Here is a 22,410-nt window from a genome sequence, read left to right on the forward strand (position 1 = left end):
GCAACGTCGAGTTTTACGGCCGAACTATGGGCCATACATCGTGGTTTGACCCTAGCGAAAAAGTACGGCCTGAAAAAGGTCATCATCGAGACTGACTCAAGTGATGCTTTGATGCTACTGAGTGTGGGAGATGTTGTCGACAATCACCTCGATTGCGCCGTGATAGAGGAGTGTCGACGTCTCCTATCCGATCTTGGGATCTCCATAATGCATACTCTGAGGCAAGGAAATAATTGTGCAGATCACCTATCGAAAATGGGAAGACTGCAGCAAGAAGACTTGGTAATACTACGAGCCCGTTTGGATTGACTTATAAGTTGCCTATAAAGTTCGTTTTCGGCTTTTTTTGAGTGTTTGGGCAAACCTTAAAGCCATTTTGTGCTTAAAATAAGCCCAAAAATTAATTAGTCCCGTTTGGCTTAAATTTTTTATCTAAAAGCCTTATAAGTTTAAAAAATTTTATAAGTTAAAAAAAAAATAAGTTGGACTACCCCAACTTAGCTTATAAGCTGCTTTTTTTAAGCCCATCCAAACAGGCTCTACATCGTCCGCCACATTCCTTGCACCAACTACTTCTCGCAGACATGGCCTATGTGGCGTACCCTAGGTACCCCAAACATGTACGGTAGTGTAGTATAGCACAAAAAAGAAAAAAAAATGAAGCTCTAAACGTTTGTAATTTTAAAAAGAATACGGAAAAGGGCCAAAATTACTACTTTTGGGAAATAGTTAAAGTATCCATAATTTTCATATACTTTAAGGCCAATAATACCCTTACTTAATTATCTTGATGGGGTCAATTATACTTATGTCTAACATTATGCCGATCCATCTCTGACCCTTCAAAATTATTTTTCCCTCAAATAATTTTTTATCCACTAAAATAACCCAACCCGACCCGATATATTTTTTTTTTCCAACCAAGGGGTAATGGGTTGGGTCCGTATCACTTTGGCTGGAAAAAAAAAAAAATTCGGGTCGGGTTGGGTTATTTTAGTGGATAAAAAATTATTTGAGGGAAAAATAATTTTGAAGGGGTCAGATGATATGATGCCGTATTTGTTAGACATAAGGGTATAATTGACCCCATAAGATATAGCAGTAGGGTATAATTGGCCCTAAAGTATAACGAAGGGTATGGATGAACTATTTCCCAAAGTTCAGGGGTAATTTTGGCCCTTTTCCGAAAAGAATATGATGATATTGAAATATTTTTTGTTACTACCCGAACGAAGACGGTGTTATGATCTTCATTTTGTTAATGTACTCTTAATCAGTGGACCATATACACTGCTAAACACAGAATGTGATCATTTTGTTATTTTCCTTCTTCGTCACTGTTTTTTTTTTTTCGTTGCCTTTCAGTAGGTGATGCGATTGGATACATAACTCACTTTCTAAAATGAAAATCTAAAAGATAAGATATCCCCCTAAATATATGATTGGAAGTATATTAAAAAAAAAAAAGTTAGATGAAAAAACAATATTTGCATGCTTATTTACTAGTAATAATTTTTTATACTTCATGTAAGTATCGTAATATCACGTCAGATTGGTAAATTATGACAAACAATACCAAATATTAATAGAACACTTTAAAATTCATAGCAGAGATTCATAAACGAGGAAAGAATAAAATACAAACATTACTAATCTCAAACTATAACTGATATGCGCATCTTGAAGTTGTCGGACTTGGTACGTTTTGATGATTGACAAAATGATTTGAGCCAAATAAGTGGGTTGGATCAAATGCATAAACATGAAACAAGTAGGCTATGCTAAATGTACCAATTAAGTAGTTTAATTTCAAGTTTCATTCCAGAATTCAGTTATGATAGGACTCTTGGAATGAAGGAGTCTCACGTGATATTGATATCGTGTACAAGATCTTGGAGTCTAGGGTGTGCTTATCTTGGATAAGCTTTGAAGTCTCTTAAAAAATATCCATAGTTGTGTGACAGCAAAAGAGTTGCCGCCATCTCAAACACTATCACTCTTAAAGTCCTTATCCAATAGTGTTATATATATGCGGGTCTTTCATTGGAGAGACTCACGCACTTCCATTGAGAGTAAAAGCAGAAGTCAAGAAAATAAGCAAGAGCATATTTGGGAGAGTTGTCACTAGCTATTGAAGTGCTACCTGATGCAAAGGACCATATTAAAGAACTTGTTTCATAGTCAAATGTTTTACAATCTTCAATTCCAGATAACTTTTATTAGGATTTCGATTGAGTTATACCTAATTTCAGCTTTCTTAGAAGCGTTATTTAAGGTAAACCCTTAGTTAAATTCAGCTCTAAGTTGAGGGCAGCTCGGAGGGCACTCAGCAATCTGTGTAAATTATTGTACGAGGGATTGGAGGTAGTTCCTGAGTTGCATCTCTTGTAATCTGAATTTTGTTAAGGCTCACAGTTTTAGTGAAGTTTTGGGCAAATCCTGTAGAGGTGTAGGTAGTGATTTTTCACCCTTGTGAGCTAGGTGCTTTCCAAGTAAAAATATTGTGTACTTTACTGTTAGTTTGCTAATTAGTCTTAAGAAACAAATAAAGTAACCTTAGTCATCACTGAGGCAAAAATCAGGCATTACCCAATACACCCATTCTTGTGTTATAAGGTCGTGCAAAATATCAAGAGTGGTAAACTCGGTGTATATATGTTCAATGTGGGTAATTTTTCTTTTGCCCCAAATGGTCAATTTGTTTTTTCTTGACTCAAAATGGGAGCAGGTTTGAAAAAGGATCTTAGAGTGTCTAAGGTTGGACAGGAGGGTCTCTTAACGCCCCTTTTTTTCTTCTTTTCATTGGTGTTATTTGACAAAGATTTTCCAGGGCGTGTAAGAAGGAGGAAACACGCACACTTGGTGATTCACAGTATAACGGAGAATTGTATGCTGCGTTTAGGAAGAATGAATTGCTCCCGAAAAGGAATCTATTGATTCTCTCTCAATTGGTTGGACCATAGGTGCGATTTACTTCACAGGCGAGGTCTATGGTTCAAGTCCAGGATGGCCCAGCTGTGCCAAGGAAAAGAATAGAGGAAACATCTGACTACTTCATGCATGCTCCACTTGACTCAGGGAGGTATAACTCAGTTGGTAGAGCTCCATACTTGCAATTGGGTCGTTGTGATTACGGGTTAATTGTCTAGGCGGTAATGATAGTATCTTGTACCTGAACCAGTGACTCATTTTTTCAAAGTAATGGAAAGAGGACTGAAACATGCCACTGAAAGACTCTACCGAAACAAAATGTAGAGCTGGTGCCAACAATTCATCACCGAAGGAAGAACTCACTGAGTCGGCATCACTACCTAATACCAATTAATATAATAGTCTAATATACCTAGTATAATAGATTTTTTTTTTTTTTTTTTTAAATTTTTATTTTTTATCTTTTCTGTAGTTAAGCAAAAAGAATGTAGAAACAGTTGCAAGTGTAATTTTTTCGGATTTCAAGAACCACTGCCCTATGCCACGAGGCTTAAGCCTCATATAGCTAAGTACAAAGTGGCAAAAAGTCTAAATTCAAATCTCACCAAACTATGAAATTTCGTCTAAATTTCATTATTTGCTTTACAATAAAGTATAACTCTAGTTTTTTGGTAGTGTTAGAACTTTCTATATATTATTTATTTATTTGTATAATAGTCTACCTATTATTTAATCTTCACATAACAATTTTTGTATCTCGTAATCATCTTAATTGAAACGGATTAAAAGGACCGTATAGTCATTCATGTCGATTAAAGTCCTTAAAATTCGTCTATGAGATATTGTCATCATGAATAGTCAAATTAACTGTTGACATTTGTCGCACGGTAAACCATCACATCTCAGGTCCCCCGACTGATTCCACCATAGGACAATGATAGACAATAACTCTCGCCCAAATATAGCTTACAACATAATGTACTGTGTGACTCGATTTATGACTTATCATTCATGGCGTTGATAAAATCCATCCATTCAGCAACCTTCGGATGGCATAGCCTTAAAAGTAAAGGGTGAGATTTAGACGGGGAGATACCTAAGCACCCTGAAACGAGGAAGGACGTAGTACATAATTGGCTAAATGCTTCGGGAAAGTTGAAAATATGCGCAATTAACTAGTTACCTTAGAAGTTTGTCTTATAGCAGAATCTTTTATACATCATCATTAATCAGTTACTTCAATTGGAATAATTTGATTGTTAAAATCTTATTGAATGTTGAAAGTATTTTTGGTTAGTACTTCTACGACCTTTAAGATTATAGAAAGTACTTTATTTTTCTACCATAAGACCTTCTTCTCAATCACATCTATAAATTAAAGTATTCTTCATTTTCAATTCACCCCCATATGAAAGGAGATACAAAAATAAATATAGTGAAATTCACTCTTGTAGTGCACCACCACAATTGTTGCTAAAAGAAGGCCATTTAATCAGGTAACAACACGTTAACCTCAAGTGTGTGTTTCCTTTAAATCAAGCTCTCTAACAATAATTTTGTTTATTATTTTGTCTCAACCATACTTAATACGTGGTGCTAGCTATAATTAAACTTTTTCTTTGATCTTACTCAATGCATGTTCAGACCAACCATATGATCACGTTCTTTCTGAAGCTTCAAGCTTCCTTTTTCATTCCATAACTGTATCAGTCAAAAACAATTTTCTTGATTTAGTTTCACATGAAACTGCACCCTCTACCTTTTCACTTTTTTATTTTCCTCTGGTTAATTAAATTGGTTCATCTGTTAGAAAAAACACTAAAAAAATATATTTGATACCCTTTTACACTTGAGGTTTGAAGAAAACTCAATCTTGAAAATTGGGTGCAAATGAAGTCCTAGATTAGAAATTGATAATAAAAAGAAGCTAAAGAGATGATTAGCAGTAACTTTTAATTATGTGAGACTTTTTGTAAAAACCTTGTGACCTAGCCCAAAATGGTCAGAATTTTGGGTTGGCTTAACCCAACATAGAGTAATCATGTCTTTTAGAAAACAAATTATGAAAAGTGAAAAGATCCAAATTTGCTCTTATTATGATTCAAATGTCGCAAAGTGTAGTGGTAAATGTGGAACTTTTTGCATAGTTCAAGGGGCAAAATTGGTCTTCTATCCTTGAAAAAAAGGCTCAGTGTTGAAAAACGTCCGCCGTTAGTGAATAAAGGTATATTTGGACAGATCTTGTAACAACATAGATGTAATATGACACCAACTATTAAAGTGGACGAATTTGGATCGTTTCGCATAGTTCTAGGCAAACGTAGACCTTTTTCCCTTATGAAACTATTGTTTATCCCCTTTCTAATTTTCTCTGATTTAATTAAAGTTTCAAAGAGAAGTGGTAATGGAAAGTTTTATTTTAATCATTCTACCAAAATGGAACTAGAAATTGGTATACTGTAGAGGGAAAAGGAGGATACATGTAGTTGAATTCCTTTCCCTTGTTTGTTACAGAAAGGTACTTGTAAACGTGTTGAAGGTTCCACACCAGACTTTAAATCTGACTTTTTGGCACTTTACTTAGTTTTGGAGAGTCCATTGGCTTAGTTGGTATGTGGAAGTCTTTGCAACCTTACACAAGATCTTTTGGCTCCTTTATATAACAACATTCCATCAGAGAATCAAAACCATCTTTTCTTTCCTTTTCAAGAAGAGAAATCCTTGAGGTAACTTTTATGAAAGTTGGCTAAAAAGTTCTTAGTCTTGTTCTCTTTTTCCTCATTTTCTATTGTTAACTGTTGTGTCAAGTACATTGATAATGAGTTGGTGCTGTCATTTGGATTGTTTTATTTCGTTTTATATTTTTTTTCCCATTATTTTGTTGTGAAATTCCTGTCTGCGACATATGCCTGGTTGAAATTACCCTTGTCAATTGATGTTGAATAAATTCTCTGTGTATTTATATTTAAGATGTAACCCTCTGGTCTGGATTAGAAAGGGAAGAAAATATCTAATAAAGTTTTGACCAAAGTCTATATGTCAGTGTAGTCAGAAAATTCACTTAAAGAGATTGATTAGGACAATTGGAGAAGGTGGTGTTTTCTAATCAGACAAATAGAAAAGAAATATTCTCTGGAATATATATTGGTTCTCATTTTTACAATAGTAACACTATCAACTACACCTTAATTCCATACAAATCGGGATCGACTTTACTTAGGCTCATCCATACCTCTAGACAGCGTTCCCCGAAAATTTATAAGTTCTTTAAACATTTTAATCAGATTCAATGCAGAGGCTTAAAATACCACTTCTTTGATTAGTCTTATTGTTATGTTGGAACTTTAACTGTTGCTTTGATCTGGTTTCATGTTGCAGAAAAAATGGTGAAGATTTGTTGCATTGGAGCTGGATATGTTGGTGGACCAACTATGGCAGTCATAGCCCTAAAGTGTCCTGCAATTGAAGTGGCTGTTGTTGATATATCTGTTGCTCGTATCGCGGCCTGGAACAGTGATCAGCTGCCTATTTATGAGCCAGGACTTGACGATGTTGTGAAACAATGCCGAGGAAAGAACCTTTTCTTCAGCACTGAGGTTGAGAAACATGTATCTGAAGCAGACATCATTTTTGTTTCTGTTAACACCCCAACAAAAACTCGAGGACTTGGAGCTGGGAAAGCAGCAGATCTTACATACTGGGAAAGTGCTGCCCGAATGATAGCTGATGTGTCCAAGAACGACAAGATTGTCGTTGAGAAGTCAACTGTTCCGGTGAAAACAGCTGAGGCAATTGAGAAAATACTCACACATAACAGCAAAGGAATCAAGTATCAAATTCTCTCAAATCCTGAATTTCTTGCTGAGGGGACTGCAATTCAGGACCTTTTTAATCCTGATCGCGTACTAATTGGAGGACGAGATATCCCCGAGGGGCAAAAGGCAATTCAGGCTCTGAAGGAAGTTTACGCTCATTGGGTGCCTGAAGACAATATCATCTGCACCAATCTTTGGTCAGCTGAGCTGTCGAAGCTCGCTGCCAACGCCTTCTTGGCTCAGAGGATATCGTCCGTTAACGCGATGTCAGCTCTCTGTGAAGCCACTGGTGCTGATGTTACACAAGTGTCCCATGCTGTTGGTAAGGACACAAGAATAGGACGAAAATTCCTAAATGCCAGTGTTGGTTTTGGTGGTTCTTGTTTCCAGAAGGATATTCTGAACTTGGTTTATATCTGTGAGTGCAATGGTCTCAAAGAAGTTGCTGACTACTGGAAACAAGTGATTAAGGTGAACGACTACCAGAAGAGTCGGTTTGTTAACCGAGTTGTTTCCTCTATGTTCAACACAGTTTCAGGCAAGAAGATTGCTATACTTGGATTTGCTTTCAAGAAAGACACAGGTGACACTAGGGAGACACCGGCAATTGATGTGTGCAGAGGCCTATTGGGAGACAATGCTCACTTAAGCATATATGATCCACAGGTCACTGAGGATCAAATCCAAAAGGATTTGTCAATGAATAAATTTGATTGGGATCATCCAATTTGCCTCCAGCCAATGAGCCCTGGTGTGATGAAGCAACTAAATGTAGTTTGGGATGCTTATGAGGCCACAAAAAGCGCCCACGGGCTGTGTCTTCTGACCGAGTGGGACGAGTTCAAAACTCTTGATTTCAAGAAGATTTATGATAACATGCAAAAACCTGCATTTCTGTTTGATGGAAGAAACATTGCTGATGTGCAGAAGCTCAGAGAAATCGGGTTCATCGTCTACTCCATTGGGAAACCTTTAGATGGATGGCTCAAGGATATGCCTGCTGTGGCATAAAAGGAAGTTAATGTTCCCTTCACCTGGAATTAGCACTAAACATGAGAGCAAAATCCAGTTTTTATTCAATTCTTTATCTTTTCTCTTCAGACTTAGAGCTGCTGTTTCCTAGTACCATGGTTAAAAATGCATCTCTTTATATCTTGTTTTGTCAGTATAAACTTCAATGACCCATTTAATGGTATTATGATCACTTTATATCATAATAATTAAATCTGGCTTGTTTTGATCAGGTTGACCATTTTCTTCTTGATACTCCATATTTTTCCCTGATAAAAAAATATGTTCAGTGATAATTCATATAGTCGACCAACACTGTTTAGGACCGAGTCGTAGTAGTTGTTGTTATACTCCATATGTTTCAAAACTCCGAAATCTTTACTATTGCCCTTTTCAAGAATTGTTGTAAGAACTAAGATAGTAGCTTTTTTACTTTGGAACAAAAGCAAACAATTCCAACTTCTTAAAGTCAATTTAGATCCATAGAGATAGATGCATCATGTCAATTATGACTTTTGAGGTGGCTATATTATATGGTATCAGAACGTCAATAGCCAAACCAACCTCCAGTGGAAATGGTAGACCTTTTTTTCTTTTAGATCTGTTGTACACTTAGTCCCAATAGTACCAACACGATCAATACTTGGGCCCTCTCTAACTTCACCTTTCAGAAAGGTTGAACTGAATTAAGTTAGGCATGTCCTTTTTTATTTGGGTACATTGTGAGGCAAGTTTTGGCTACATGACTCGAACATCTTAGACAAGTTTTGGCTAAAGTGCCTAACTATGTTCGTCCCACACATAAAATACACACACATTTAGACATTAGACATGACGTTTTTGTTGCACTTCCACCCTTCACTAGTTCCAAATTTGTGTCACATCCCAAACTTCTATTTGTTAGGACTTAGGACAAGTTCTGAAACATGCTGTAAACAAAGCAAAAATGCTGCTGATTTTTCACAAACTTTTTAATGTACTTTCCCCCAATTACATTTACATTAGTTTTACAACAATATATCCTTCAAACACCAAAAATAACTATATTTTGCTGTGCCACAAGTTTTCAATTTTCGAAATGCAAAACTTAAAGAAACAATTGAGCAAACTTACAAAACAGGACCCAGAATGGTAAAGTATTGGGATGGAGAGACCCTAACACCAGCAATGATTTAGGCTAGTGAAGCAACTGTGCCAGAAAGATAGCAAATGTTAGACTTAAATTAGGGTAGGGGCTGCGCGAACGCAGGCCCCCGCTGCCACAAATTATGACGTAGGCTCGACCACTTGGACCGACCTTAGGTGGGCACCCCTCCAAAGTGCAACGGAGGTCACCAGCCTAGGCCATGGGCCTTCATGATCGCCCATTGACCCCGTCCAGGTAAGTATGTTTTCATGCGTGCCCAGCCCATCTTGTATATCACTGCATTTGCTCACTTTAACTCTCAGCTTGCGGTGTGGGAAGAACTACCAAATAATGAGTACGTTTGTCTAATAAAATACTACTAGTTCCAATAAAGATAATAATAATGAAAATTTAACATTTTATCCTAAAAAAAATTACTCTCCTCCTCATGACAACATGAAGAATTCTGGCCTAAATATGAAAAATCTTACAAAATATTTTCATGAGAATACTATAGTGCTATTCCCTATATTCTCTAACTCTTCCATGATAGTACTATTCTTTATCTTACATGACATGCGATTACCTTGGTATATATTTTCCTTATATTTTTCATAACAAGAGTCAGTTGTCTATTCGACCAAAAATATAAACATATATGAATTTCTAATGCAATTATTTGTTGGCCGGAATAATTTATAGCTTAGGAAATATGTCCATTTAAAAGGAACGAGCGCTTAAGAATTTCACTTTCTATTTGCGTTGATCAATTACTTTATGGTTTATGAAAATCTGAAAGTGTTTAAACAACAACAGTAAGTATCATAAAAGTGCACCGAGCTAATTAAGGAATTTTCATTTTAACAATATTTAAAAAAATTCTTCTGAAAAGAGTATAAACAAACATTCGAAACAACACGATGGAAGCGACTGAGTGATATCTTCACATTATTTGTCCTTCTACTTTGTGATAGTAAACAAGATTTTATTCATGTGAGGTCTTTTAAAATATACTACAAGAAATGAGGTTGTTGCAACCGTTTTATATATGTTTGGAACCAATATAACCTAGATCCTAGCATGAACAAAGTTTATTTAGGAAAGAAAAACTAAAGTTTAAAACGTTATATTCATGTTTTGAGCAATCTAGTTAAACTGTATATCGACTTCAATTTCCATACTCATCTTGTATTATGAGTTTATTTACTAAATAATAATGTCGCTCAAGCTAGTGAGTTTATAAAACAAAAGGATGACATGTATTTAAACATATCTTAGTATCTGCCATATCTTAAATACATTGACTTTGTACCACGTATAATTAATTACGTTGACTTCATGAAAACAGATACATTGACTTCATGAAAACAAATACTCTCTCCGTTTACTTTTCCTTGTCCACTATTTCAAAAACAGATTTTCTTTTTTACTTGTCTACTTTCGCATATCAAGAGAAAAATAATTTATTTTTTCTATTTTACCCTTAGCATTTATTACTCATCCCAAGTCATTTTCCCAACTCCAATACAATTATACACCAATTAATATGGGTATTATAGTAAAATATATATTTCATTTATTAATCTTAAATAGCGTGTAAAGTCAAAAGTGAACGGAGGGAGTACTTAGTATAGTAGATAATTACTAATACTATGTTACTTTCTTTGTCCCATTTCATGTGGTGGTGTTTAACTGACCACAGAGTTTAAAACTGAAAGAAGAACCTTAAAAACTCGTGATCTAAAACAAATTGATCGTAGATATTTGTGTGGTTATAAATAATCTAATTAAGAGTAAAATAATAAGTTTAAAGTTAATAATTAGTACTAAATATAAAAATATAGTAATATTCTTTTTGGACATATAAAAAGAAAAGAGTTTACAATTACATAAGTCAATTATAGTAAATATATTTGAAGCATTATTCTTATCTCTCTCCAATTAATTGCACTCTAATCGATATTGACTACTTTAAAAACAATTAATGTTAAGGGCAAAGTGGAGAAAACTTAATTAATTTTATCTTACTTTTATAAATGGATAAATATTTTGGGACGAATATTTATAGTAATGTGGACAACTAATATGAGACTGAGGGAGAAATATTTATAATTATAATCAATTAGTACATGTTCCAAGGTCTGTAAAATCTGCCGCATGTTCCAAGGTCTGTAAAATCTGCCGCACCTACCCTCAGATTCTACTCCGTGAAATTACGCTAGATATGTTATTGTTGTATCAATTAATACATGAAATTTTTAAACTTAAAAAGAAATGATAAAAACACGTTTGTTGACAATTTTTAAGCACATGGTCACGTGTCACATCACCTCACCATGGACCAAGTGATCAGTTTCCAGCTTTTAGCCCACAGATTGGCCACATAAAGTCACCTAGTATATGAAAATGCACCCATTATTCCCAATCCTAATGGCATTTGTCGTAATTACCTCTAATTACGGAGCCCTTTTTTGACTAACCAACATTACTATTTTGGGCACCCCGCCCCAATAACAGATTCCCCTTGACCCACCTTTACCCCTCTATTTTTTCGTCAACAAAATTTTCCCCCAAATTTCTAATTTCTCCTCAAATCAACCTCAATTTCTCTTCTCAACAATCAAATCAACCTTAAATTCTTCAAATTCGTTTCATTCTCTATCGATTGATACCTCTTTTGTCTCTAGCCGTAAGGAAATTGAATTCCGAGGTTAGGGTTTCAGATCTGTAGTTTTTTTCATCAGATCTGTTTGATTTTGCTATTGTTTCATGAAATTAATCCCTTTTATAGTTTTATTTTCGTTATTTCCCCTTGATTTTATTGTTTTTGTAAAGGAAAAAGGATCGATTTTTATTTTTTATATAAATAATTTGTGGTTTTGGGATTTTTTATTTTTTTAAATTAAAATCAGTCGTTCTTCGTGCTCAATTCGCATCAATTTTTGGTCGATTTGATTTTTTGAGAAATTCTATAGCATGTAATTTAAATTGGGGATCTAGGGTTATGGTCTGTAAAATTAAATTGTAATTAAAACCAAAAATAATTCATCCGAGTTTCTAATTTGATTGTAATTAGCTCAAATCAAAAGATTTTTTTGCTCGATTTTACGAAGATTTTTTCGAGGTACAGGAACATCATTTTTTCCGATAATTGTGGCTTTATTAATTAATTTTTAATTCAGCACATGTAAGTAGGAAAAAAAATTAATTTTTTTAATATTTAGATTTTTATTGTTGTCAAACTATAATATATAATATAATAATAATACTAAAACTTTCTGTACCACTCCATTTTCACTGTACATGTGACACGTGTCACAATTAGAAACATAGACAAATGATTACTGCGTCCTTTACCTTTGGGTGACAACCTTTTCAACTAATATAGTAGATTCTTAACTGTTTTAAGACATTAATGTCTTCTTTTTTATTTGTTCTTGTTATGAGTTTGATACTTCCTCCAACATTCTCTCTTTATTTTTCTCTTGTTCTTTACTACTATGTGATTGATAGTTTAATATTTGTTGTTGTGAAGTTAATTTTTACTGTGCAATTCAGTGTATTGTTAGTGTCATTCTTTTTTTTTTTGATTTGGTAGTATGGAAGTTATTATCTTTAACTTGAAATTCTCAATGCTGTGTTTAGCTATGACTTGAAAGATCTCATTTTTATTGTTCATAAATATACTATTAGAAAATTATCTGGAGCCCATCTTCTTTTTGTGAAGAATGGTCTTGATATCTTTTGTGTTTATGGAATTGTGTGCATATTATGTGTTTTAGAATGTGTGGAACTTAATTCTCCTTCACTTCCCCTTTCTGAATCTTTTTTAACACCGTTTTTTCGACTTCATTTTGCAGTTAAATATGGTGCAAAAAAGACCATATGGTGAAGAAGAGTTGTATGAGGTTTCCTCTAAGCAACCGAGACATGTAGAACCAAGTAGTCAGCTAGTTTCCTCTTTGGAGTTTCTGTGTGAATCGGTGGCTCCAAAGTCTTACACCTCAGGTTAGGAAGAGATTATTCTATCAAGTTCCTAAATGCTTTGCATTGTTTTAGCTGCTTTGTGAATAATGGTTAGAGTGCTTTTATTTACACAAAGTTTAGATACTCTATGCGAGCAGCTTCTCTGGCTTGTCATTATAAGGTTTCTCTTTTAGCAATACGTTTGGATGTGAATTTTTGGGTTCCTTAACCCTTTGGATGATCTTAATCTATGGTCTGTGATAGGTGGAGATGAGGAGAATTTTTCAAAAGTCAAAGCTGCCACTGACAAGAGACCTGATAGTGGCAATGCGGCCGAAGTTCCTGTTTCTTCTGAGAAAGCAGTTGAGCCGAGCATTCATGGCTCTGCTTCGAACTCGTCCTGGGCGACGAGTAGCACCAGTGAAGAAGACATCAGGTCCGAGGCACCTTTTCACATATTGACGGCTTCTGAATATTACAATAGTGATCCTCCTCCATTCAGAGTTGTTATTAATCCAAGGGAGGTTTATGCTTCTCTTTTGAGCAATCCTCCTCGAAAGTTGGTCCCCATCGGACCAGATTTCCAAGCTGAATTACCAGAATGGGGTGCATGGGATAGTAAAAATAAATCCATCAAGGAGAGCACTAATGAAAGCTTGAATCTTCCATCTCAAGCTCTAGAATCAGATTGTGCGGATCATCCTGATGAAGAAAATAAACTTACTGGGACATGTATCATTCCAATGCCTAAATTGGAGCTACCTGCAGACCATGAGGAGAATGGTGGAGCAGGAAAAAGTGGGTGCTCCTGTGAAGAAGCTGGTTCCTTCGGATGTGTTCGAGTGCACATCTTGGAAGCAAGGGAGAAACTTAAGGAAGCCCTGGGAGAGGAAACATTCGTTAGGTTGGGTTTTTATGATGTCGGAGAGGGAGTGGCAGAGAAATGGAGTGAAGAGGAAGAGGAATTATTTCATGAGGTTGTATTTTCCAATCCTGCAGCACTAGGCAGGAATTTCTGGAACTACCTCGCTGTTGAATTTCCTTCACGGAGCATGAGAGAACTCGTTAGCTATTATTTTAATGTCTTTATGTTGAGGAAACGTGCCAAGCAGAACAGGTTTGACCCTTTAAATATAGACAGTGATAATGATGAATGGCAAGAGATTGATGATGATGTTGTAGCTGCCGAAGCTAAAATGACGGATGAAGATGAGGATTCTGTGGTTGAGTCACCAGTATATCAAAATTATCCTGGTTGTAATGAGATATACACGGATGAAAAACAAGTATATGATGAGGAGGCTGGTGGTGAAACCTTGAAGGATTATCGGAATACAGACTTTTGCAGGAGGAAGGTCTCAGTGATGTGTCAGAAGCATGTCCTGATAAATTGATTGATAATAACAGCAGTTCTGGACACAATATTTGGCCTTTAGACAGACACCACTCAAATGAAGTGGGTGACCATGAGGTACAAGATGACTCTTGTACCACTGGTGCAACTGAAGGTCGCTTCACAACCACCACAGGGGAACACTGAAAATTGTAAACAATGGGCAAGTCATTTTGCTGGTGTTGGCAGTGGCAGTGGGCGTGATTTTGTGATGGAGCCATCTAATGGTAAGGAATGGGACATTGGTTACTTAAGCTGTGCTAAAAATGAAGTTGACTTGTTACCAACCTGCACTGTGATTGAGGAAGTGTTTGGAGATGGAGCCTGGAGTTCCAAGAACAGAGATGGTCATAGTTTAAGCAAGCGTTGACATATTCACCCACCTGTTGCATATGATACCGGTTTTTTTGCAGTTGGATAATCCTTGGAATGCTTCTTGCGGATAGTAGAGTCCATTTTTACTTGTATATTGTTAATGGTGGAAGGAGAAAGCATGTAAGAAATGATTATGCATAGGGGTGTTACATTAGCTGATTTTGGTGGCTTTAATCAAACTGTTTAATTGCCATTGTTTCCTATTGTAACATCAGAAATTTGAGATTTTCGACCTTGCTTTCGGCTGTCTGTAGGAAGCTGTTTTGAGATAGGACTTAGGATTGATTTATATGTAAAGTATAACTATGGCCGAGTCGAGCCATATTTCAAGAAATGGAAAAAGAAATCTTTCAAATTGTGATATGTGCCAAATGTTGATTATTCTTTTGTATAACCAGAGACAATCATAAATTTGTTTCTGTAAGTGTGAACCAAGTTGAGTAATTGTTCACATTTATGCTTGTGTGTGAGAGAGATTCTCTTAATTAAGGATGAAGAGAGAATCAGAATTGCTGTATAAACTATAGTAACTACTAATATATTGTCTTACTGGGATATGGTTTAAAAATTGCAATCACTTCTTCCGTTGTCCAATATGTTCCAGGACATTTACTGAGAGTCAGTCCCCCTTGTTATAATATTCTATCCTGATCCATTCTGTGTGATCTTTTTCGTTGACTTGACAATTTGTGCCGTAGGCCAACGATTTGCAAAATTGCAAGTCATTCACCCAGAGAATCAGAGCCAAAGCCTCCCGTCCGGTATTTTTTATTCTATGCTCCAATCATTTAACAGGTGGCTCCATAAACAAGGAGTCTTCTCATTTATTTAGCAAGTCATTTGGCAGGTGCTTTCCCTAAAATTTAACTGCTGTGGCCAGTCAGGAATATAGAATAAACGGCTGCAACTAATTATCCACCAAATTCAAGGACATAAAATAAAAGGCTAAAAGAGGGTGGCCCATTTTTATTACACAGATCTAAGGTGCTATATGTCCTTGTCGCACTTGACTCAATCACTAATTAGAATTGTTTCACTAGCTAATTCTCAAGGCAGGTCACTAATTAATCACCGTGAAAAATTAAACTTGCCTAATGAAATTTTGAGTAAGTTTATGGGTAAATATTGCTATGTAATTACATTGCTGTTGATTAGAAAACTTACTCTCTGACTCACTTCCATTATAAGCCAAATAATAGTAGAATCTCGTGATCAATTAAACTAATACTAGAAGGAGAAAGAGGTCATTGCATAGACATGAAAAAGCTATTAACATGTCATACAAAATAAAAAATAATATTTGGTCCTAGCACACACACGTCTGTTAGATATAAAGAGAAAAGTGTTACATATAATCTACTTAGAGCCTGTTTGGATTGACTTATTTTGGGTGGTTTTAAGCTGAAATAGTTTTTAAGCATTTTTGTAGTGTTTGAGTTTATTTTGGGTGGTTTTAAGCAAAAATAGTTTTAAAGCATTTTTATAGTATTTGAGTAAGATAAAACAAGTGCTTTTAAGCTAAAATAACAAAAATAAGCTAAAAATCATAAATTAGAATTCCTAACTTATGGCTTTTGACTTATAAATCAAAAGGGGCAATTTGCAGGATTGCCCTTAGCTGGGAGTGATCTTTAATTTTGCTCCTCAAAATGGTGGTCATTAACTTTTAACGCTTCTCGTTAAATTTGAGCCCCAAGGCTTACTTTGCACATGGACAGAATTTGTAATTTGTCTTTAAGGCAGAACAACGCGGGTAGATTTGCCAAAATTACGATTTTTTTTTTTTTTTTTTTAAGCGAATTTGGTTTAGGACCCACAACCTCGGGCAGATTAAGCGAAGGACAAAACTTAAAACACCACCAATTTGAATGGCAAAAATTAAACACCACCCCAAATGCAGGGCAATCCGCGCAAAAAAAAAAAAAAAAAAAGAGAGTCAAAAGCCATACCATAAGTTAGAATTCCTAACTTATGGCTTTTGACTTATAAATCAAAAGCTATAATTTCATCCAAACGGCTCTTAGTAGTGGCAGAGTGCTTAACCCCAACTAACTCTTCAAATATTACATGCATGAATCATCCAAAAGACGTGGTGGGCATTTGGCCATGAAAACCATTTTTTTTTTTTAACTTTTATTTGGAATTTTGAAGTTGGAGTTGAAGATAGAATTGTGTTTGGTTATAGTTTTTACAAAGAATGTTTGGTTGTTTGGATGCACTGAAAGTGAAAATATGATTTTAAGTGTTTTCAAATTCTAAATACAACTTGAAGTTGTATATTGAATATTCATAGCCAAATGCCAATTTTTAAATAAAGTACAAAAAAAAATGAGGAAAATTTGAAAAATTCTCATGGCCAAACGGGTCCGCAGGTCCCACAGCATAAATTCAGTTATTTCATGGGATTTTCCTTTTTGTTTTGTCATATCCCCTTAGTCAGCTGAGGATTTGAGTTATATCAAGACTCATTTCACTTGTGAGCAACAAGTCACACTTGATAGATCTTAATTTGATTTGAGGTAAAAGTGATCTTTCTTTGAATAGTATGTACAATTAATTAATAACTTTACATCATTATTGAAGAAGAAAGATTACCACAATTAAATAAAAGGAGAAGGGAAAACTTTTTAACCTTGTAAATACGTTAATATAATTATGTCTGAGGTTGTCTACATCAAAATTAGCTTATGCAATTCTAATACCAATTAATTCATGAATGCCAGCGTGCTTAAGGCTCGCGGCGGACTTAGCCTTAAATATATGGGTTCTGCAAAATTCAATAATTTTAAATCTTTTTTCAAATATGTAAAATAATTAAGTTAAAAGCTTAGTTATTAATATCTAAGATCGTTATTTTAGAATAAATAATATTTAAAGTTCAAATTCTAATTCCATCTCAATCCGATAAAGGACATAAATTAGGATAGAAGCACTGAGAGAACATAAAGACAAAATAGGGGGCATATGCATCTTATCTTAGAGTAAATAATGGGTATTCAAGGCATGGAACTGAAGGAGACAGGGAGCTGATTAACCGAACTTTACTTGGAAGAGTGTGTGTTTGTTTGTCAAATTGGAGTATTCACTTTTGGGAAAACAAAGACCTAAAACTACCTCACTCTCAAGAGAAGTCACTTAGGTACGGCAATATGCCATACAAAGGTCTACACGTATTAATTTGAGCATTTTAGATTTGTCTTCTTTGTAATTAGCTATCTTGCTGCACTATGTATATTATACCATATTTGTGGTCCTTAGTTAGTGCTAGCTGCAAGTAGTATGCAATAAAATGAGCCACTTGCTAGAAGCTCTTCGAAGCAGTGACGCATGGTTAGGGATACCGTGTGCCTAAATTTTAGCATCTCCTGTCAAATTTCTCATCTATAAGTATATCAGAGTTTTCAGTGTAATTTTTTATATTTTTTATATTATCATATGTATCAAATTGGTTCGTGTTACATATATTGATAGTATAAATTTTACTTTACGCTACTATGGTACAATTGGAAAATAGAGTTATAACTTGCTATATATAAATTAAATTACACTAATAATTAAATTACACAATTTTACCCCACAAAAATAGGGGGTACGAGGGTAACGTACACATCCTGTCCTCCCCAAATACCACTTGTGGAACTACACTGAGTGTTGTTGTATACTTATTCACACATAATGAATGAATATCCTAGGTTCCTATTTAAAAATTATTTTGGTCTATTTTACTTGTTAATGGTTGTTAAAAATAATTGATCTAAGATGCTTGTTATTTTAAAAAATCATGATAGAATTAATTTTTTTTTCACTTTTACATTTTTTTTGATAGATACAGAGAGATTAATGTGGTGAAAGAAAAAGTAATTTTTTTTTTCCCTCTAAAGTTGGAAATTGGGAAAAAGAGAAAGGGAAAAAATACAGAAAGGCAAAAAGAGAAGAATAAAAAATAATTGAGAGCAAAGAATATATAAGGTAATTTAGTCAAATTATCCTTTAATCAATATTCCACCCGTCTCAAATTAACTGTCATTTTAGATTAAAAAAAAAAATTATCCAGAAATAATTATCACTTCAGAAATTCAAGATTAAAATTTGCAATTATTTTTATACCCTTATAGTTCTTTTAAAATTTCTCAATTCGCATCAATTTTTGGTCGATTTGATCTTTTGAGAAATTCTATAGCGTGTAATTTAAATTGGGGATCTAGGGTTAGGGTTTGTAAAATTAAATTGTAATTAAAAGCAAAAATAGTTCATCCGAGTTTCGAATTTGATTGTAATTAGCTCAAATCAAAAGATTTTGTTGCTCGATTTTACGAAGATTTTTTCGAGGTACAGGAACATCATTTTTTCCGATAATTGTGGCTTTATTAATTAATTTTTAATTCAGCACATGTAAGTAGGAATTTTTTTTTTTTTAAATATTTAGATTTTTATTGTTGTCAAACTATAATATATAATATAATAATAATACTAAAACTTTCTGTACCACTCCATTTTTCACTGTACATGTGGCACGTGTCACAATTAGAAACATAGACAAATGATTACTGCGTCCTTTACCTTTGGGTGACAACCTTTTCAACTACTATAGTAGATTCTTAACTGTTTTAAGACATTAATGTCTTCTTTTTTTATTTGTTCTTATTATGAGTTTGCTACTTCCTCCAACATTCTCTCTTTATTTTTCTCTTGTTCTTTACTACTATGTGATTGATAGTTTAATATTTGTTGTTGTGAAGTTAATTTTTACTGTGCAATTCAGTGTATTGTTAGTGTCATTCTTTTTTTGATTTGGTAGTATTGCAGTTATTATCTTTAACTTGAAATTCTCAATGCTGTGTTTAGCTATGACTTGAAAGATCTCATTTTTATTGTTCATAAATATACTGTTAGAAAATTATCTGAAGCCCATCTTCTTTTTGTGAAGAATGGTCTTGATATCTTTTGTGTTTATGGAATTGTGTGCATATTATGTGTTTTAGAACGTGTGGAACTTAATTCTCCTTCACTTCCCCTTTCTGAATCTTTTTTAACACCGTTTTTTCGACTTCATTTTGCAGTTAAATATGGAGCAAAAAAGACCATATGGTGAAGAAGAGTTGTATGAGGTTTCCTCTAAGCAACCGAGACATGTAGAACCAAGTAGTCAGCTAGTTTCCTCTTTGGAGTTTCCGTGTGAATCGGTGGCTCCAAAGTCTTACACCTCAGGTTAGGAAGAGATTATTCTATCAAGTTCCTGAATGCTTTGCATTGTTTTAGCTGCTTTGTGAATAATGGTTAGAATGCTTTTATTTACACAAAGTTTAGATACTCTATGCGAGCAGCTTCTCTGGCTTGTCATTATAAGGTTTCTCTTTTAGCAACACGCTTGGATGTGAATTTTTGGGTTCCTTAACCCTTTGGATGATCTTAATCTATGGTCTGTGATAGGTGGAGATGAGGAGAATTTTTCAAAAGTCAAAGCTGCCACTGACAAGAGACCTGATAGTGGCAATGCGGCCGAAGTTCCTGTTTCTTCTGAGAAAGCAGTTGAGCCGAGCATTCATGGCTCTGCTTCGAACTCGTCCTGGGCGACGAGTAGCACCAGCGAAGAAGACATCAGGTCCGAGGCACCTTTTCACATATTGACGGCTTCTGAATATTACAATAGTGATCCTCCTCCATTCAGAGTTGTTATTAATCCAAGGGAGGTTTATGCTTCTCTTTTGAGCAATCCTCCTCGAAAGTTGGTCCCCATTGGACCAGATTTCCAAGCTGAATTACCAGAATGGGGTGCATGGGATAGTAAAAATAAATCCATCAAGGAGAGCACTCATGAAAGCTTGAATCTTCCATCTCAAGCTCTAGAATCAGATTGTGCGGATCATCCTGATGAAGAAAATAAACTTACTGGGACATGTATCATTCCAATGCCTAAATTGGAGCTACCTGCAGACCATGAGGAGAATGGTGGAGCAGGAAAAAGTGGGTGCTCCTGTGAAGAAGCTGGTTCCTTCGGATGTGTTCTAGGGCACATCTTGGAAGCAAGGGAGAAACTTAAGGAAGCCCTGGGAGAGGAAACATTCGTTAGGTTGGGTTTTTGTGATGTCGGAGAGGTAGTGGCAGAGAAATGGAGTGAAGAGGAAGAGGAATTATTTCATGAGGTTGTATTTTCCAATCCTGCAGCACTAGGCAGGAATTTCTGGAACTACCTTGCTGTTGAATTTCCTTCACGGAGCATGAGAGAACTCGTTAGCTATTATTTTAATGTCTTTATGTTGAGGAAACGTGCCAAGCAGAACAGGTTTGACCCTTTAAATATAGACAGTGATAATGATGAATGGCAAGAGATTGATGATGATGTTGTAGCTGCCGAAGCTAAAATGACGGATGAAGATGAGGATTCTGTGGTTGAGTCACCAGTATATCAAAATTATCCTGGTTGTAATGAGATATACACGGATGAAAAACAAGTATATGATGAGGAGGCTGGTGGTGAAACCTTGAAGGATTATCGGAATACAGACTTTTGCAGGAGGAAGGTCTCGAGTGATGTGTCAGAAGCATGTCCTGATAAATTGATTGATAATAACAGCAGTTCTGGACACAATATTTGGCCTTTAGACAGACACCACTCAAATGAAGTGGGTGACCATGAGGTACAAGATAACTCTTGTACCACTGGTGCAGCTGGGGTCGCTTCACAACCACCACAGGGGAACACTGAAAATTGTAAACAATGGGCAAGTCATTTTGCTGGTGTTGGCAGTGGCAGTGGGCGTGATTTTGTGATGGAGCCATCTAATGGTAAGGAATGGGACATTGGTTACTTAAGCTGTGCTAAAAATGAAGTTGACTTGTTACCAACCTGCACTGTGATTGAGGAAGTGTTTGGAGATGGAGCCTGGAGTTCCAAGAACAGAGATGGTCATAGTTTAAGCAAGCGTTGACATATTCACCCACCTGTTGCATATGATACCGGGTTTTTTGCAGTTGGATAATCCTTGGAATGCTTCTTGCGGATAGTAGAGTCCATTTTTACTTGTATATTGTTAATGGTGGAAGGAGAAAGCATGTAAGAAATGATTATGCACAGGGGTGTTACATTAGCTGATTTTGGTGGCTTTAATCAAACTGTTTAATTGCCATTGTTTCCTATTGTAACATCAGAAATTTGAGATTTTCGACCTTGCTTTCGGCTGTCTGTAGGAAGCTGTTTTGAGATAGGACTTAGGATTGATTTATATGTAAAGTATAACTATGGCCGAGTTGAGCCATATTTCAAGAAATGGAAAAAGAAATCTTTCAAATTGTGATATGTGCCAAATGTTGATTATTCTTTTGTATAACCATAGACAATCATAAATTTGTTTCTGTAAGTGTGAACCAAGTTGAGTAATTGTTCACATTTATGCGTGTGTGAGAGAGAGATTCTCTTAATTAATGATGAAGAGAGAATCAGAATTGCTGTATAAACTATAGTAACTACTAATATATTGTCTTACTGGGATATGGTTTAAAAATTGCTATCACTTCTTCCGTGGTCCAATATATTCCAGGACATTTACTGAGAGTCAGTCCCCCTTGTTATAATATTCTCTCCTGATCCATTCTGTGTGATCTTTTTCGTTGACTTGACAATTTGTGCCGTAGGCCAACGATTTGCAAAATTGCAAGTCATTCACCCAGAGAATCAGAACCAAAGCCTCCCGTCCGGTATTTTTTATTCTATGCTCCAATCATTTAACAGGTGGCTCCATAAACAAGAATTATTCTCATTTATTTAGCAAGTCACTTGGCAGGTGCTTTCCCTA

General features: G+C 35.3%; 3 protein-coding genes and 1 non-coding gene across 8 annotated transcripts; 3 read left to right on the plus strand and 1 right to left on the minus strand.

The window, feature by feature from the left end:
• The first annotated feature begins 4,332 nt into the window (after positions 1-4,332).
• Positions 4,333-7,984, plus strand: LOC132052371 (UDP-glucose 6-dehydrogenase 1-like). Of its 5 annotated transcripts, none has more exons than XM_059443882.1 (2): positions 4,333-4,427; positions 6,310-7,984. In XM_059443882.1, the coding sequence occupies exon 2, from the start codon at positions 6,315-6,317 to the stop codon at positions 7,755-7,757; it is 1,443 nt and encodes a 480-aa protein (XP_059299865.1). In that variant the 5' UTR covers positions 4,333-4,427; positions 6,310-6,314; the 3' UTR covers positions 7,758-7,984. The 5 variants fall into 5 exon arrangements, with proteins under 5 accessions (XP_059299865.1, XP_059299863.1, XP_059299864.1 ...); XM_059443880.1 differs by lacking the exon at positions 4,333-4,427 and adding an exon at positions 5,227-5,449; XM_059443881.1 differs by lacking the exon at positions 4,333-4,427 and adding an exon at positions 5,227-5,413.
• Positions 7,985-8,985: 1,001 nt separating this feature from the next.
• On the minus strand, positions 8,986-9,146 carry LOC132054953 (U1 spliceosomal RNA). The gene has a single exon (XR_009414427.1). It is a non-coding gene; the product is annotated as a U1 spliceosomal RNA (small nuclear RNA).
• Positions 9,147-11,442: 2,296 nt separating this feature from the next.
• On the plus strand, positions 11,443-14,975 carry LOC132052372 (uncharacterized). Its single transcript, XM_059443884.1, has 3 exons — positions 11,443-11,593; positions 12,744-12,891; positions 13,114-14,975. Exons 2-3 carry the CDS (start codon positions 12,750-12,752, stop codon positions 14,241-14,243), a joined length of 1,272 nt encoding a protein of 423 aa, XP_059299867.1. The 5' UTR covers positions 11,443-11,593; positions 12,744-12,749; the 3' UTR covers positions 14,244-14,975.
• Positions 14,976-18,930: 3,955 nt separating this feature from the next.
• Positions 18,931-21,909, plus strand: LOC132052374 (uncharacterized). Its single transcript, XM_059443885.1, has 3 exons — positions 18,931-18,946; positions 19,678-19,825; positions 20,048-21,909. The coding sequence occupies exons 2-3, from the start codon at positions 19,684-19,686 to the stop codon at positions 21,544-21,546; spliced, it is 1,641 nt and encodes a 546-aa protein (XP_059299868.1). The 5' UTR covers positions 18,931-18,946; positions 19,678-19,683; the 3' UTR covers positions 21,547-21,909.
• Positions 21,910-22,410: the final 501 nt, after the last annotated feature.

Source organism: Lycium ferocissimum, chromosome 4 (genome assembly GCF_029784015.1).
Source record: "Lycium ferocissimum isolate CSIRO_LF1 chromosome 4, AGI_CSIRO_Lferr_CH_V1, whole genome shotgun sequence".
NCBI classification, from domain to species: Eukaryota; Viridiplantae; Streptophyta; class Magnoliopsida; order Solanales; family Solanaceae; genus Lycium; species Lycium ferocissimum.